General features: G+C 51.1%; 1 protein-coding gene across 1 annotated transcript; it reads right to left on the reverse strand.

Annotated features, from left to right (window-relative positions):
* Positions 1-576: 576 nt before the first annotated feature.
* Positions 577-6,713, reverse strand: VPS37C (VPS37C subunit of ESCRT-I). The gene is made up of 4 exons (XM_087822392.1): positions 6,619-6,713; positions 4,407-4,578; positions 3,610-3,692; positions 577-2,865 (listed from the first exon to the last, which is right to left on the reverse strand). Exons 1-4 carry the CDS (start codon positions 6,709-6,711, stop codon positions 2,122-2,124), a joined length of 1,092 nt encoding a protein of 363 aa, XP_087678518.1. The 5' UTR covers positions 6,712-6,713; the 3' UTR covers positions 577-2,121.
* Between the last annotated feature and the right edge of the window lie 11,174 nt (positions 6,714-17,887).

Below are 17,887 nucleotides of genomic sequence, written 5' to 3' on the forward strand. Positions count from 1 at the left end.
AGGGTCCATCAGAAACCTCGTCTCCCGACTCCCTGGAACCCCCCCTTCCTCCTGAAAGCAGAAGCCCCTCCCAGGCCTCGTGATAACCAGCAGAGCTCAAGGGGCACTAGGAGGAGGCTGGCCCATAGCAGGGGACCAATTGACTCCTCAGCCAGCTTAGCAGCCAGCGGCCCCTCTAGCCCAGTGTGGAAACTGATGGGAAGACTCAGACCCCAGCTAGGATTCCTGGACAGGCTGACAGAAAATGTCGTCTGCCCAGCAGGTGGCAGGAACGTGGCCTTGCACAGTCCAAGTTCTCCACTGAGGACGAGACCAACACGCAGGCTCAGGCATGGAAATGCCCAAATGGAAAACCACTCCAGGAGAGGAAAAGGAAATGCTGAGGACAGCCCCAGAGTGAAGGCCAGGCGAGGGCAGCAGCTCAGGAGAGGAGATCCAGACAGATGGGGCTCTGCGCACACGAGTCAAGGAGGCCTTGCGGCAGAGAGATCCTGAAGGCGGCAGAGAGATCCGTGGCCCCCCACCCCCACCCCAAGCAACCCTCTCCACTTCTCAAACCCACTGGGGCCACAACACTGCACAGAACTCCTGTTTATTGTGGCAATTATTTACACAACATACAAGCAGTCGTTCATCCAGTTCCAAAGCACTCGAACCAGGAGAGTCCATTAGTGATTCTGCTTTATAAATAACTTATGAGAAGCAAGCACAGTTGGCAAGGGACCGACAGCACAAGTCGAGCATCTCATCCACACACCCACTGATGGCAAGCGGGCTGGGAGGGGGCAGGCACCAGAAGGTCGAGTTTCCTCGCGGGTCCCCAGCACCCAGGCCACCAGACGCTGGGTGCTTGTGTGGTGGACATTTCAAGGCACATATGACTTCCAAACTGATAGCAGCTCCAGGGTCTGCCCTTGAGACCTGGTTCACATCTGGAACCAAGTTCATGCTCTGTTCATCACACCCCCTTTGGTCTATTGTCATTTTTTTTATTACTGAACATGCTTAAAACCCCCAATGTGCTGGGGGCTGCATGTGGCTCTGAGTCACAATCCTTGCCCTTTACATTCTAAAGACAAGAGAGATGCAAAGACATGGACTCGGCCATGGGGATGGTGTTTCAGAAAGCACCGTTTGGGAGGTCACACTTTTAGGGTGTCTTTTGATGTCTGTCTTGGGGTGTTGGGGGTGGAGGAGAGTTACATGAGGGAGGGGGCTTCTGCAAATGAGATTCAAGGCACTAAAGGAGTGGACGAATGGGGTGAACCTTGGAAAAAGTCAACCAGAAGTGGAGGGCCCCAGAAAAGAGAGGGTGGCTGGGGAGGCGACCTGGCCTTCCACTCCTAACTGAGCCCCAATGTGACCACAATCTCCTGGACCAGAGCTCCTCCCTCCTGTCTAGCCAGAGTCTAAGGTGACCCCCTGGATTTTCCAACCAGTGCAAGCAAGGTCTGGGGGGCCACCTTTACAACCCCTCAGCCTTCTCACTGTACTGGCTCTGCTGATGTCACTCAAACCAGCACACAGGAAAAGTTTACCTGACACCAGCCCATCAGAGTTCAATTATGGCTTTATGTGCCTTAAAAATTATGAAGTGTTTCTCCTAACTCTCTTTTCTCCCTGTGATCCAACCCTGGCCATGGTGCATGGGGCAGGCCATCCTTGAATAGACCTGAGAAACACAGAGAGCTAAGTCCCTTGGTGTGGGCACCACGAATAGGCCAAATCCCAGGGGGGTGAGCTGGGGCTGGAGACCAGCCAGCCCATAACAGAGACAAGTCTTGCACTGGGCTCAGAATGCAGGAGTGCAGACATGAGCAGCTGTTCACAAATGCACAGCTCACTCACTGACACCCATGGAAAGGTGCTGAACTCCCAGCCTGGCCAGCACCAGACAGGCCAAAGCCAGTCACTGAAGGAGGTGCCCCCTTCCCCCAGGAGGCCAGTAAGTGCTGTGACCGCCTGTTGCATTTCCAGGGCCTGCAGGCTCCAAGCCAGGTCCCCCCAAGTCCATGGGGAGTGCCAATTCCACTTCCAATTTAACCTCGAATCTCAGCAGTGGGTGGGCCAAAGGTTGTGGTACAGGTAGAAGTGAGGAAGGGCCAAGGGCCAGGGCCCTGTCTAATACCCAGGCCAGGCAGGGCCTTGAGGTGGTGGAAACCCATAGGGAGGGGCAGGCCCAGAGGGGTAGGGAGGCTGAGGGGGACCTGAGGGCTGGGACTGGCCTGGGAAGCCGGGGAGCTGGGGCTGTGTTGGGTAAGGAGGTTTTCCTCCTGTCGAGAGGTAGGAGGGCTGTTGAGGATAACCAGGGCTGGGAGTCTGGCCCCCTGCCAAGGGGTACCCAGGGCCAGAGGCACCAGAGTGGGGTACAGGATAGCCAGGCCGGGGTGGTGTGCTCCTCTGTGGGGACCAAGAGTAGCCCCCAGCAGCCCTGGGTCCCAGCTGGGCTGATGGATAAGGGGGGCCCAAAGGCCCACCGTAGGAAAAGGAGGGCTGGGACATCACAGGGAAGGGCGCTGGCTGGAGCGCGCCTTGGGCGGTGGGACCCATGGGCAAGCCAGGCGATGGGCTGTAGGGCAAAGGGTAGGGAGGCACTCCTGATGGCTGCAGTGGTGGCTGCAGTGGTGGGGGTGGCTGCTCTTCGACCACAGGGGGTGTCGCCTGGGGGACTGGGTGAGAGGGGGGAGGTGGGCGGGGAGGTGGAGCATCACCGGCAGGCTCCTGGGAAGCTCTGGGCTTCCTCACCACATCTTGGAGCTTCTCCACGCGAACCCGGCGCAGATGCGACAGCATCCTCATGGCAGAAAAGTTCTCCAGAAACGTTTCCAAGGGCACCTCCCCCTCCAGGAACTTCTCAGCCATGGCCTGGAAGACATAAGGTCAGGTGACAACTGAGGCCTGCTGGGAACAAGGCCACCAGTGGTCCCCCAGGTCAAAGATCAGTTGCAGCCCTTCTACCTCGACCCTCAGGCATTCCCTACCTCCTCCAGCCCCCATCACTGCTGACACACACATACTCATTTGCTTATGCTCTGTTTCCCTCACAAGAATGTCAGCTCCTGGAGGGCAGGGACTATCTGTCATAGTCACCACTGTCCCCACCCTGGCACTGTGCCAGGCCCCCAGTGGCTACTGCATGTATGTGCTAAGTAAGTGATGAACACTAGCCACCCAATCACTGGTGCAGGTTGCCCAGGGGCTGGGAGGACCTGGCAGCTTCCTCCACACAGAACATGGAGAAGTGGAGAGAGCCGGCCTGCCCACAGAGCCTGGAGAGATGCTCAGAGGGAAGCAGAACAGAGACCCAGGTGAGAGGAGGGGCTGCGTCAGTCCTCAGGACTCCTGCTGCTCTGCCCTCCATCCATCCACATCTGCCAATTGCCCATGACCTTGTCACCGGTCACCCATTTCTGCTTCAGCCAGTGAGACTGGGTTCCTGTTCTTTGCGTCCAAAGGGGCTTCCACTGGGACAAAAGGTGTCACTTATCTTTGCCACCTACTCATGCGCCCCTGTCCCACCCTCTGCAGATACCCAGTGCTCATTACAAGGGCTCCTGCTCCAGGGGCTGACACTATTCAAGGAACAGAGGGTGTGAATGGCCATCTCACCTCAGACTCCTCCTCAATCTTCATGCCTTCAATCTGCAGCAGGTCTAGCAAGGTCCCCAGCTGCAGCGCTGAAGAAAATTTCTCTGGAATGGAGGGCAGAAAGGTCGATGTCTCACAAGTGCCTTTCGATTCAGTGTTGGAGGCCAAGGTTTCAGCAAAGGCTTCCAGGGTCCTCTGTGTGTGCTGAGGCCAAGCCACCACCCTGGGGCTGCAGCAGTTCCCTTAGGTCACCTTCCTGAGCAGAGAGGAGCTCAATCGAGCCCAGCCCAGCCCTTGGCTAGCCAGTTTCCCATCCCCAACCCTGTTCTGCCTCACAGGGGAGTTACTTCACTTGTCTGAGCACCGAACCTCTTTGCTGTCAAGACCAGGACAGCCCCGCCCACCCTCACAGATGGCAAGTCCTGGGACACAAAAAGCCGGGACCAGCTCTGTAGAGCGCGCAGAAGCTGAGCTGGCCAAGTCGACAGCAGCAGCATGGGGCGAGGGCTCTCTGGATTCAAATCCCAACTCAGCCTCTAGCCAGCTGTAGAACCCTGGCCTCCTTTTTTCATCTATGAAATGAGAGTAACAGTGGGACCTACCCTTCTAGGGCTACAGTGAAAAGAATGCATGCAAAGCACTCAGTACTGGGCTGGGACGCGGGACCCGCAGTAACTGCTGGCCTTCCTGTCCTGGGGGAGGGAGAGGGCATCTACTCTTCCATGCTATTCCAGCAGCTCTCCTAGCCCAACCTCCAGTGGGACCCTGAGTTAACAGAGGAGCCCCCAGAGCATACTTCCGAGTCCGACTGCCCCTACCCAGCTTTGCCTTCTGCTCCTGGCACCGCTCTACGAGCTTCCGGAGCTCCTGGTACTTGTCCGAGAGGTTTGAGCGGCTGATCTCCAGGGGGCCTTGGAACTCCAGGTTCCGCTCTGCCAGGCTGCGGTTGGTAGCCAGTGCCATCTCCCGTTCCAGCTGCAGGTCCTGGACCTAAAAGAACAAGGCACTTGACCAAGAGACTCACCACCACTCACCACGTGGCAGGCTCATCCAGGGCCCCCTGGAACTCATCGCCCACCATGGGGGAACCGCCATACTCAACCCTTCGCTAGAGTCAGGTGGACCTGGTTCAAACCCTGAGCCAGCACTCTGACCAGGCACCTCTCTGAATCCTAACCCAACGGCCTGTGTGGTAGAAACACGAGAGACACTGGTGCTGAATGTTAACAGTTTGCCCAAGGCTGCACGACGGGCCCTCCATAAACTGTGCAGAGTTCCAGGTAGGAGAGAGGACCAATTTATAGGAAAAGTCACAGGCTTTCTAGGAGGGAAGGCACCAAGGGTTCCAACCACTTATCTACAAGATTCAGAGTCAAGAGACCTAGTCTGAAGTTGACTAAGGTGGCCCAGGGTAGGCCACAAGCCAGATATGCAATGTGGCCCCAAAATAACCTACTCTGAGGGTATGAGAAAGCCAGGGACAGACCATGACACTGATGCAGGAGACCTGTCCCTGCTTCCTAGGCCAAACGTGTATCCTGCAGAGAAGCTGTGCAAATGAGCTAATAGAGGGGTTTTGAAAGTCTAAGTAGCCCGCCCCTCTTCATTCCTCTTGATTTCAGAATGGTTTCCTCGGCCTCAGAGAATTCAAATCGATTAGCCAGGCATGGCCACACGCCACAAAATTCAAGTTGCCACGACCCAAGAGGTGTTCCCTGCTTCCGCTTTCCGTGATTCTGCACTTGGCCACCAATTCTATCAGCCTGCCCAGCTCAGATGTCAACTAATTATAACTGTACAAAGGTTTGCTTCTACGGAGTGTACACTCTAGAGCAGGCCTTGGGATTCCCACAACATGGTTCTTGATTCAAGAGACACTTGTGCTTAATACGTGACCAACGGAGAATGGAAAACAGGGGAGCAAAGACCTGCATTGTATCCGCATGGTGCCAGCTCAGAGCCAGGCCCTGGCAGAGCTCATGGCCTACTGAGCCACCTGAGTCAGCCCTGGAGTTTAACCAAGACAAGCCTTGCTCCGTGACCTTGCTGAACGAGCTCGGGGTGGCAGTGTGTGCCACATCAAGTCCCCATACCTCCCCTCACACACTGCTTCATACTCATCCCCTCCAGCTGCAGCAAAGATTGCTCATTTGGGTAGCGGGGTGGCGGGGGGCACAGCAAGGCCAGGAGTGAGAACACTCCTAACAGAGGGAAGCGCTCTGGGGAGGCGGATGCAGGGAGGAGCTGGCAGGGCAGCTGCTCTTTTTTGGTGAACATATTGTGAATTCCCAGGGGAGTCACACCATACCTGTGCATGAGCAAAAATAACAACATATTTCAAATACCAATCAAATAAGCTTGGCAGGCTTGGGATGTGGCTCCCTGGCATTAGCGCAGCAGGTAGTAGCTTCTAGAGCAGTGGGCAGGTTGCAGCCACTCCAGGGGCAACTGCACATATCCAGCCCTGTGGCCACGTCCATACCTGGCCTCTCCCACCTGGAAGGGGAGTCACAGGTCACAGGCCAGGGAGGGCAGGCAAGCCCTTTATACAGTAGAAAGCTCTGTACAGACAGGAGGATTCTTTTTATTCCCCGGAGGATTGCGATTAGGGGCTGAGAGGATTAGATGCCAGTTAAGACAAGAAGTGGGTCAGTCAGATGAGCCTATGCTCCAGCCCAAGAGTGGCTCCTCAGGGAGACACAGGGCCACAGGCCCTTGGGGAAATGCAGGGACAAATGGTGCCTGTGCTTCTAGAAACCGCCTCCAGATTCAGGCTGCAACAATAGTGCAGAACTCTGGGGTGTGAGGGTTCAAGTGAAGGGCCGGGGCTCCTAGCACCACCCCCTAGAACTCTCAGGGCCCTGGGAGCTGGGCTGACACCTCAGGGGCGTCGCTGGCTGGGTCCCAACCAGGTGGAAGGCCACAGAAAAGGGAGATGAACTTGACCGAAACTCCCAACCAGCCAGCGTTCTTAAGTGCCGCAGTCCCATCTGCTGCCCTTTCTTGGGCCCCACGACAGCCTCCTCCTACCTCAGGGGCCTCCTGGGCCAGCCGGTCGATGGCCTCCGGGTCGTTCTGCATCTCCTCCAGCTCCTCCAGGGTCTTGTCTTTCAGGGTCTCCATCTTTCCCTATGAACACAAAATGATGCTGATGTGAGGAAAAGGATCTCTCAGGAAGAGACCCCTGAACCCAATCATATTATCTGTGGAGACAAACAAGTTTCCTGAGGACCTTCCATTGCACAGGTGGCTCAAGGAGGGACAAGGGCCCCATTTAGTGTGTTCCTGCTGCCCTGCCCAGCCGTCTCCCCAGGGAGACAAAGGAGCCACTCCTTCCACCCAGACCATAAACATGTGAAAGCAGAACATGTGGAAGCACTAGGCAGCCAGAGGGAAAACACAGCTGGAGCTCCCCGAGGAGCCGAAGGACAGGCAGGAGGAGAGTGCCAGGCAGCCAGGGGCAGGGAAGAAATTGGCCCAAGGTGGCCTGCGAGCCCTGATGCCAGCACCCATTCCGGTAGGTGTCTATTTCTGCCCGAACCAGAAATACGCCCAACCTCACACGCAGGGGCCTCATGGCTGCAACATCACAGGCTCCAACAGGGCCACGGGTTATATTTAGGCGCCGACAACCTTGGGTCCCCTCAGTGTTCTCTGCAACTGCCGTCCTCCCCACATGTCGCACAGATGGACTGTCACGTTTTCTGCATGTTGTTGAGGGAATGGAGTTTTACAGAGCAAGGGCATGGCCTCCCTGGCTTCACAATGCCTTCATTAGGAAGGAACTGAATTAGCCCTTTTGTGGAAACCTTTTTCCCTCTTCCTCTTAAAAATAAGTTCCAAAGCATAGTTTATTGTTTCTTCCCTCATTCAAATGTTGGCTCTTTTTCACGACAGGCAGTTCACACAAGACAAAGCTATGAAACAGCTGGTTTCCGTGTGGTGTACAACTCTGCTGTATATCAAACTAATTTTTATCAGTTTTCATCCTAAACCTCTAATCATGTCATTAATAATGTGCCTGTTTTATTTAAGACCTAATAGTGATTCTTTTGTTAATAAAAGCTAATGGGAAAGGATCCTTTATTAAGCTGACGACTAGACCTACATTTAAGTTTTCTGCAGTATATGAAGTATTGTACCAGAGTATTAAAAGATATGTAATATTTTATTGATAAACTTATCATTTAAAAGGGATATGTTTTCAGACGTCATCATTTTGATGTGAATCATGTAAATGGTGATAATATACACTGTTTATTATATGTTTAGTGTTGCCACATATATAGTCTATTTGCAATTGTTTTTTAAAAGTGACACTAAAAGAATAGTTTATGCAAAGGAAAGACAAAATAGGCTGTCACTTTCACGCTCGTCCTCATCACAACAGGGAATCATTCACCAGACTGGCTTCCAAGGCAATTGGGAGGAAAAGGAACTGACTGGCCTGAGCAGAATGTCTCCTTTGAGGGAGAGCTGGCTTCATTAGTCCCTTCCCTGTCATTCTGCCCAGGGGGACACTGACAGATTGTCTGTATGACAAGGGGTCACAGCCAGACCCCAGGGACCAAGAAGAGAAAGCACAAACACACAGAAACACACCCAGTACTCCTTCCTTTCTGCTGACAGGATCCTCTGTGTTTATGTCTTTATCTTTTCTAGATAGGCATTTTATAGCCTTAATGTCAGTTTTAAAACTGTTTTCTGAGGATTCTGACACTATGGGAAATCTGAAGTCCCCACCCCTCCCACCGCACCAGTGAGTCAGCACTGACCACTTGGCTAAGGAGGTGTTTTGGAATCACGGACAAAGGTTATGACCAGAAAGCAACCTTCTCTGGGTTTCAGTTTCCCCATATGTAATAGATAGGAAGAGGCATCTCCTAGAGTCAGGAAAGTTGAAAAGAGAAACTGATCAATACTGACCACACACCCCCATTTGCCAGGAAAGTCTTGCTTTACTCCTTATGTCCCAGGGTAGCTAATTAGTGATGCCCCTTTCCAAGCTCAAAAACATCTCTGTTTAGACAAATCACAGGCAGAACTCTGAGATATTGCAGATTTGGTTCCAGACCACCACAATAAAGCAAGTGTTACAATAAGGTAAGTCCTAATCTTTTTGCTGGTAGAGAGTCTTGCCTTCAATTTGTAAAATGACAATATCTCTGAAATGCAATAAAACAGGTATGCCTGTATATGGTCACTCAAACAGGGTCACACCACGTCCGTTATCTATTGAGGGTTGAATGGAGCCCCCAACCTTGCAGGGAAGGACTGCCAGGCTTTGGTGTGTACCTGAAGCCAGGGAGACACTGGCTGAAAATGCTGGTGCCCTGGGTCCACCTGTGGGGCTGTGCCAGTGACCTAGGGTGGGGTCCAGAATCCCATCTCTCCAGGAGATGCAGATGCAGCTGATCTGGGGCCAGATTCTGAGAAAGACGGTAGACAGCTCCTTGATAGTCATGTGACAATGGATGCCACTGGATACTGAGCATCGCAGCCTGAGTTTTACATGTGCTGTCCCTCCTAATCCTGTGAGGTGGGGATCGTCCCATTTGCAGGTGGAAGAGTCAAAATTTAAACCTACACTCTGTCCACACTTCCCCCTGCTGCTCCCAAACCCGTGGTCTAAAAGCTGGGCAGGGGAACAGCAGACTGCGAGGCCCCAGGAAGGAGCCAAGCTCCGGAGGCCCAATGCTATTGTGCTGCACAAGTGACCCACCAGAAGAAGGACAAGCACAGCAATGTTCTGAATATCTGAAGCACATCAGGAGCACGGGCTCTGAGTCCCAGGCCCTGCCACTCACCAGCTGCAGGACCTCACCCAGTGCACCTCCTGAGCCTCAGGTTCTTCATATGTAAAATGGATTAGTGTGAGATTCAATGGGATGACGTAGGCAGAGCCCTGGCTTAGCGTGAGGGCTGACCCAGAACAAATGCTGGTGAAGGACTCCAACAGAACTTATGTATTCCTAAAGCTCCAGGATGGCCCATCTGACAATTTGCTGGCTCTCTGTGGCAGGGTACCCAGCCCTGCTCCGCCCAGGGAGGGACCTGCCATGGAACAGGTGTCCTTGAGCTCCTGTAGTCAGGCTGAACATGGAGCTACCTGGGCCGAGAGTAGAAGCTCCAGCAGGGGCAGCTGGCCAACCACACACTAACGGCACAGCAAGCAGTGTCACTGGCAAAGGCTCCAAGGGGTCCGGACACGCTCTCACACTGGAGAGGTTTCCACACACCCACCAGGAGAGCCCTGAGCAGAGCCGTAATTCCCTAGGATGGCACCAGCTGTCCCCTCAACCACTCCCCACGGGAAGTATCATGCTCAACGAGTACCACACGTGGCAGCGCAGAACTGGGCAGCAGACTGCACTTTTGGTGCCAGGACACCTTTCACCCCTAACATTACTAAAGATCCCAGAGTTTTCATTGCTGTGGAGTTTAGCTGTCAGTAGGCCTATGTCCTGGCAGCAAGTTTTCAGTTGAGATGTCACTGGACACAGTGGGATGTGGGCTGTAGCATTTTCTTCTAATTTCACCTCTGCTTTCTCATCTGACATCCCTCTCAAGTCTACCATGTCCATTTCACAGGTGTGAAATTAAGGCAGAATGGCATGGGAGGGGACTCCCACCTGACCTAGGACCCCTGCCCTTGGCCTACTGCTCCTTCCACCAGGCTCCACCCCCAGCTGCCTCCCCTCACACCTCACAAGGCACTGCTGGCATGAGGGGTGCTTAGGATCCCACACCCCTAGATGCCAGCATTCTCTTTTTTAGGGGCTCATTTTCCTTACCTATAAAATGGGTAAACAGCTCCTGATGGTCACAGGGCTCCTTTCTTCTGAGACAAATCCCTTTGCAAATTCTCATTAACTTCCATCAGCAATTTTCCACCTCATGGCATACATAAACTCATTACTAAAATTCTGCAGCACACCAAAAATATATATTTTACCGATCTGACAAAAAGATAGGTATAATTTCATTCACATTGGGCAACTACTGTGTTGGCTGTTTTTTATCTGACCATCTAAGGGAAAAGAGGTCAGTGCCCCTTACGAAATAGTAAGGTGGTGCATGTTTTAAAAATCGCTGACTTACATAATCACTCTAATAAGTAAAGCAAAACAAGGCTTAATTACCCCTATTTCAGGGATGAAAAGAGGACCAGAAAGAAAAAGGGAAAGTACTGCCAAAGGTCTGACAAACCATTTGGTATTTAAATTTCACAAGCACCTTTGCCTGCCTGCTCCATCACCCCTCACAGGGGAGTCAGGAGGATGGTCCAAGATGCAAAGATTGCAGGTCTGCAAGCCCCAGGCCCCTGGCCCTGCCACCTCCTCCACCCTGCCCTCTGATACCTCAAACCCCAGCAAGCAAATGCCTGTCTTGTTAGCAACAGCAGCCCCTGGAAGCTACTAGGACTTTCTTCAGCAGTCAGAGCCACTACTGAGGCCAAGAGCAGCAAGCACTTCTCTGGGTACTTAATTTGGAAAAAGAGAAAGGAACAGGTCAGTATTTTGCCTGAGGCCCACAAAGCAGGGGCACCTGAGGCATGGGAACCTGCTGCTGGCAGTGTTCTGCCTCCCAGTCACCCAACTTGGCAACAAAATCCAAACCAGCACAACTCAAAGTGACCACAACCACCAGGGGTGTCACAATGCAGAGAACTAGAGGGGGGGGACCAAGCTCAATGACCTTGCCCCTCGGTACCCAGGCATGACCAGGATCCCCCTCCACTTACCAAGCTGCCCAGAAGGATGCTGGGTACTTGGGGGGCAGTGCCTGGAGTCTGCTATTTGGAAGGAGGGGACAGGAGATGAGAAGAGACAAAGGAAAATGGCTTGCTCACCTTGGTGCTCCCAGTGGCACACAGAGCTCCTAACGATGCTACAGCAGATTGGACAGGCAGGAGGGAGAGAACCAGACAGCTGTGGACAGACACCCAAGACAAGAGGACGTGGGAACAGGCTTCTTCCACCTCTCACGCTTCACCCCTTTCTTCCTGCTTCTACTGACCAAACACTTAATGTTTACTCATTACTACATGCCAAGCGCTGAACAAGAACCCAAAGAAGGGGGAGGTAAATGGGGCAGAGAGCTGTAAATAAATACTTACTGAATCCCTGCTATGTGCCAGACACAGCCTTAAAATATAAAAACTCATGCTAAGTCTCCAGGAACTCAGTTTGGTTTTAAAAAGCAAAACAGTTCACAAGGAATCATGGTGAGCGGGGCCATAACAGAGGTGGGGCCCAGAGGAGCAAGGGGTGGGGAAGTGGGCAGCTCTGAGGGGTGGGTGTGTGTGGAGCCCCCGAGGTCTCACTGTAGGAGGCTGCTTGTGTAGGGACAGGAGTCCCAGGGTCCAGGGCCAAGGGGAGATGACAGCAGACCCTCGTGGGAGCCACGGTGGGTCTGCATGGCCGGGAGATGGGAGGAGAAGGCTGGTAAGGAAGGGAGGGGCCTGCATAGCGCTTACAGGTACAGAGACACAGCACCTCTTTTGGGGGCAATAACATCAACTCAAAGGAGATCAGACGGGGAACAAGGTGGAAAGGCGAGTGCTAATCTGTGTTCCCTCCACCAGGATGAAAAAATGTCACTAATTCCTCAATAACAGGCCCTGAGAAGGGAAAAAGCTTTCTTCTCTCTCTCTTTTGGTTTTCTTGTCTTGTTTTGTATTGTTTTGTCTCCTCTGAAGCTTTCACCTCACCAGAGATCACAAAAATCACAAACCCTGTGCCTATGAGGACGAGGCAGGTGCACCAGAGGCCAAGCCTCTGGGTGGGGAGGGGAGCGTGTCCCTCTGGAAATCTCGGCCTCCAGCTCAGCTCGGGCACCTCCTGCAGGTGGGAGGGTGGGGCACTTTGCCAGACATACCAGGTCTCCAAGGGAAGCTAGAAATCTAGATCCATGTGTCATCTCCCCATTTTTAAATTTCAGAAGCCAATTCAAAGTTGTCAGAAACACCAGATGGAGTGTGGTTTTAACCCAAAATCAGCATACCCTCCAAGAGAGACAGCTGCCAGAAGAGATTCCACAGAAAAGGGGGAGGCTGGAGGGGGGGGGGGGGGCGGGCAGGTGACATACTTTACAGGAGTCCTGGATCCCACAGGTGCTGCCCCTGGGCCTTTGCAATCCACACACTATGATGAGGGGGAAACAAAGTTTCTGGTCACTGGTCCTTGATGCTGGCACATTTAAGTCTCAACTTCTTTCCATTACTTTGTATCTTGACTGAATCAATCTCACATGCCTTGAACACGGCGGAACATGATCTAGCAGAAGATATGAGGCCCTAAGGAGACTACACTGCACCCTGGTGGATTTATGCCAGAGGCCGTATCTTTTCTTGCCCCGGGGTGGTGGCATGAGGGGGGGTGGCTGCAGAATGTCCAGGTGGAGAGGTGATGCTGGGAAGGGCTCAGACTCAGGGCAGCCTTCCAGATCTGACCTTATAAGGGGAAAAAAGCAACGTATTGCTGGATCTTGCTCAATGAGGAACTTTGCCAGGATTGTTCAGCTCAAAAACAAATAGTTTCAACTGATATCAGATCCTTTAAAGAATAAACTCAGAGGGGAAAAAAGTAAAAACAGAAAGCAAAATACAGCACTTTCTAAACACCAGGTACTCAGGTCAGAGTAAGGTGTACCAGCCCTAGAGATGACGTGAGGTGCCCCTCGCCTCAGAACAGTTAAAGCCCGCTCTGCCTCCAGAATGAAGAGGAAAGCACAGAATCTGGGAAGAGATGCCCCGGCTTTGCACTTTGGCTCTATAGCTGTTTATCGGTGTGACCTTGATCCAGTCCCTTAGCCTCAGTCTCCTCTAGACAATGGGCACTATGATGATAGTGCCTCTGGAGGCTGTGTGCCTCTGGTGAGCAGGCCTTTGCAGGCTCCTGAGCACTGGACAAATATTAATTTTTCTGCCTCTGGGGGTAATCTGATCATTAGGGGTGACTCCTGACACCCCTGGGGCTCAATACTGAGTCTAGCAAAATGATTGCTCTTATTGAATCATGACACGGAACTGTGACTGGGCCAGCACTACTGCTTTCCCTGGCCCCACTCCCCTCATCATTACCAGACAATACTTCTCTGCCACCTACTTCCAAGCCTGAAATCTCACTGAAAGGCCTTGGATTTCTTGTAAATTTCCCACATCCACCTATGGCAGCAGAAGAAGCTGTTACCGTGGCAACCCGTAAAATTCAATCCCAGAGTGTTATACAAAACAGGCCCCATCCCACCCCTCATGTCAAGGACCCCTGTGGTTGCCGGAGAAAACCTCCTAATCCTGCTTCCTAATGAGGAAATATTTATTGACCTGATCTATTTTTCTTCTTCCAGAAGGATTCTAGCCGTGCAGGCAAGATTCAGCAGACTGTTGAGTCAGTCACCTGTCTTCACACAGGACCAAGCCATCACGCGAGTCTCACCTGGCCCAAAACACCATCGAACTCACCCGCCCCACAATTCTGAAAGTTGGCACAGAAGCCCCAGAAGGGAGACCTTTCTAGTATTCAGTCTTTCTAAGGAATCTCTGGAGCTGGGGTTGGGGATCCCTCCCACTTCCAATGCTAAAGTTAAGACAGTGTGAAAGGTAGTGAAAAGAGTTCAGGGCTTTAAAGCCAAATGGATTTAAATTCCAGTGTGACCTTTTACTAGCTACTTGACGTTGGGCAAGTTATTCACCTTTCTAATTCTGCTTCTCACTGGTAAAATGGGGCTAATCCCACCAACATCGTAGGGCTGCTGTAAGGATTTAATGAGAATTAAACAAGAGAACCTCTAGAGGTGCTAGAAAAAGCACCAAGCAGGTGCTAGGTAACATTAATTTACACACATTCACACCTTATTGTGTGAAATGCCGCCTGACAACCATGCCAGGCACCCACTGGGAGGGCTCTGAAGAGCAGGTCCCAGAGGGAAGCAAGGACGGGACTTTCTGAAACAGGCTCCATACAGTTGAACAAAGGACCTCAACTGCAAGCTGCCCATACACCTACGGGGGATGTGCAGTCTCTCAGGGCAGGCTTTCAAAGAGGCCCACTGAGTAACTCCACCTGACCCCTCTTCTCCCAGGGGGAGGCCCTCAAGTGAGAAGGTCCAGGAATGATGAGCCCAATTACCCTGCCAAATGGGGTGGCACAGGGAGCACTCTCATCACTGCTGGCTGGGGACCTGGGGCAGGTTACTCAATCTCTCCATACCTTGGTTTCTTCTGTAAGGCAGAGCTTTTAAAAGGATGAAATGAATTAGTAGCTGGAAACTCAATAAACAGTCGTGGTTTTCATCACCGTGGCTGAGCTCACGCACTCAGCCCATTCCTACCTCTGCAATGCAAGCACTTCCCACGAGGACGCTGAAGACAGAGAACTTAAGATTCCTCCCAAGACGGCATCAGTCCATCAGGTGGCTGGATGTAATCAGATCAATAGCATTCAATACAATGGCCAAGACACAGGTTCTTTAATAACTCCCTAACAGTAAAGCACACCCTAGCCACTTGGAGAAGCCTCTTTCTTCTCCGGCCTAGGGCTCTGATTTGAAAAGGAAACCATCCTAAGCTGCTTCACACTAAACTTCCATTTGTTTCTCCTTTGTCCCAACTGTTCAGATGACTGGGAAGGAGCTCAGTCTGCAGTTATCAGTCCTCCACCCCCACCCCATGCTTTCCAATCTGCACAGAGCGAGCTGAGTTGGTAAGTTCAACTATCCCCTCTAGGAAGGATCAAGATTAAGGTCAGGGCAAGGGCACACTCGGGACAAATATCCAGGAGTCTGTATGGAGTCACTTCAGGTGTATCTGTTCAAAGTCCAAGGCAGTGAGACTCACTGTTCTCACTTATTTGGGGCCATCCTAGGCCAGTATAAGGTAGAGGAGCTTAAGAACCCTACCCCTGCAGTGAGGTCGGAGCCTACGAACTCCTGGGTCCACCAGAGGCAGGCAGCTGTGTTTAGGGCGACAGTGTAGCCACAGAAAATGGCAAACCAGGTCAGAGGCTATTCATACCTGCTCTTGACTCAGGCAGGACTCCACGAAGGCCATTATCTAACAGGTAAAGGTGGCAATGCCAGACACTGCGCTGAGCTCTGGACTCTTTCATCCTGTGAAGGATATCTGCTCTGAGCCAGCCTCTCTGGAGCTGCCCTACTGGTTCTTACCAGCCCAGCCCTCTCCCACATACCCCAGTAATCACTAGGGAACAGTCAATCAGAGCTCTCACATCCCTGCTTAAAACCTTCCATGGCTCTCCAGTGCTTCAGTATTACATTCAAAATCTTATGCTCTTGGCTTATCAGCTGACCCCTGGCCTCCCATTTCGGCTAGATTTCCCTCCACTCCCCCATGGGCTGCTCACCCCACCCGACTCTTTCTGTTCTACCTACTATTCTCAGAACAAACAAAGAGCTTCTAATCATTTCACAAATAGCCCGCATCTATATAATGATTAATAGGATATGGACTTTCCCTCAAAGAGTCCCGAGCTCTGCTGCCTTCCTTTGCTCTTGCCGTTCCCTCCTCCTGGAATTTCTTTCCTATGCCTTCTCCAGCTTAAAAATACCTGCCCATCCTTCAAATGCTAGCTCCTCTGGGAAGTGTTCCTTGCTGCTTCTCCCAAAGAACTCATCCTGCCCTCCGTGGTGCTCTGTAAGTACACACAGCATCTTTATCCAGCAAGAATGTGAGCTCCCCAAGGGCACAGCCCATGTCTCACTCATCTCTGCATTCCAGCACCCAGGTCAATGCCCAGCACACACAGGGTGCTCGGTGACCCCTAACTAGACAGGGACTTTCACTTTCGGCAAACATAGAGGAACAAGGACCAGATTCACTCTCCTGCCTCAAACAACTAAGAGTGAGACTAACGAACAAAACATCAGTTTTCAGACAATAGATCAGGCAGTGCAGGAGGGGTTCCTGACAGGGAAACAAACAAGATAAGCCCAAAATTGCCCCAACTTACTGCCTAGAGAGAGCCTCCAGGCCATGGCACATGGAGGGGGTGCCCATTAAGCGTTAACTCCCCATTCCTGCTCTCCCCAGTCCCTCCGAGCCACCATTCTTCCGCCTCAGGGAATTTACTCTGGGAACCTTATATAAGAGGAACCATGCAATATTTCTCCTTTTGTGACTGGCTGGTTTCACTTAGCATTTCTTCAGGTTTCATCCACGTTGTAGCATGTGTCAAAAGTTCCTTCCTTTTTAAAACAGAATAATATTCTATTGTACGTATGTACCACACTCTGTTTACCCATTCGCCTGTCAACAGACACTTGGGTTCCTTTCAACTTTTGGCCATAGTGCATAATGCTGCATTCCAATATGTTTGAGTCTCTTTTTGTACCTCTTTAGGGCATATACCCAGAAATAGAATTGCTGGATCATATGGCTAGTCTGTTTAATTTTTTGAGGAATTGCCATATTGTTTTCCCACAGCAGCTGCATATTCACTGCATATTTCCCACCAGCAATAAATAAGTGTTCCAATTTCCCCACATCCTTGTCAACACTTCTAATTTTTTTTATAATAGCCATTCTAAATGGTGTAAAGCAGTATCTCGTCACTTTGATTTGCATTTCCCTAATGACTAGATGTTGCGCATCTCCATGTGCTTATTGGTCATTTGTAGACCTTCTTTGAAGAAATGTCTACGAGAGTAGACATTTGCCCATTTTAATCAAGCTGCTTTTTTGTTGAGTTATGGGAGTTCTTTATATATTCTGGAAATCAATCCACTAACACTGATTTCATCAAACGAACATAACATTCCAAAATGTTTATGTACTTAATGACAGAGATTCAAAACACATGGAGCAAAAACTGATAAACCTACACAGAGAAATGGATAAATCCACAATTATAGCTATCAATGCCCCTCTTTCAATAACTGATAGAACAAGTAGACAAAAAAGTAGTAAGGACATAGAAGACTTATACCACTACTACCAACCAACTTGATTTAGTCAATATTTATAGAACACTCCATTCAATGGCAACAAAAAATAAATTCTTCTCAAGTGCTCCCAGAACATTTACCAAAGTAGACCATATCCTGGACCATAAAATAAGTCTCAGCAAGTCAAAAGAATTCAAATCATACAAAGTACATCCTCTGCTTACAAAGAAATTAAACTAGAAATTAATATTTACTGAACAGAAAGAAAATAAAGTAAATACTATAATGTTGACTTTGACTCTTTTACTACTTGCAATCCTCCTGAGGAGGGAGCAGATAAATTAGCAATGGGACTAAAATGTCTTAATGGTACCTCTATGTCTTTAATGCTACA

The sequence above is a fragment of the Miniopterus natalensis genome, chromosome 11 (genome assembly GCF_054644295.1).
Source record: "Miniopterus natalensis isolate mMinNat1 chromosome 11, mMinNat1.hap1, whole genome shotgun sequence".
In the NCBI taxonomy this organism is placed as follows: domain Eukaryota; kingdom Metazoa; phylum Chordata; class Mammalia; order Chiroptera; family Miniopteridae; genus Miniopterus; species Miniopterus natalensis.

Bases quoted from the DNA above. Each gene is read 5' to 3' on its own strand.
- VPS37C (XM_087822392.1), bottom strand. From the start codon at position 6,711: ATGGAGACCCTGAAAGACAAGACCCTGGAGGAGCTGGAGGAGATGCAG. The intron at 4,579-6,618 runs GTAGGAGGAGGC...TTGTTCTTTTAG, and splicing joins TGGCCCAGGAGGCCCCTGAG to GTCCAGGACCTGCAGCTGGA. The intron at 2,866-3,609 runs GTGAGATGGCCA...TATGTCTTCCAG, and splicing joins AGATTGAGGAGGAGTCTGAG to GCCATGGCTGAGAAGTTCCT.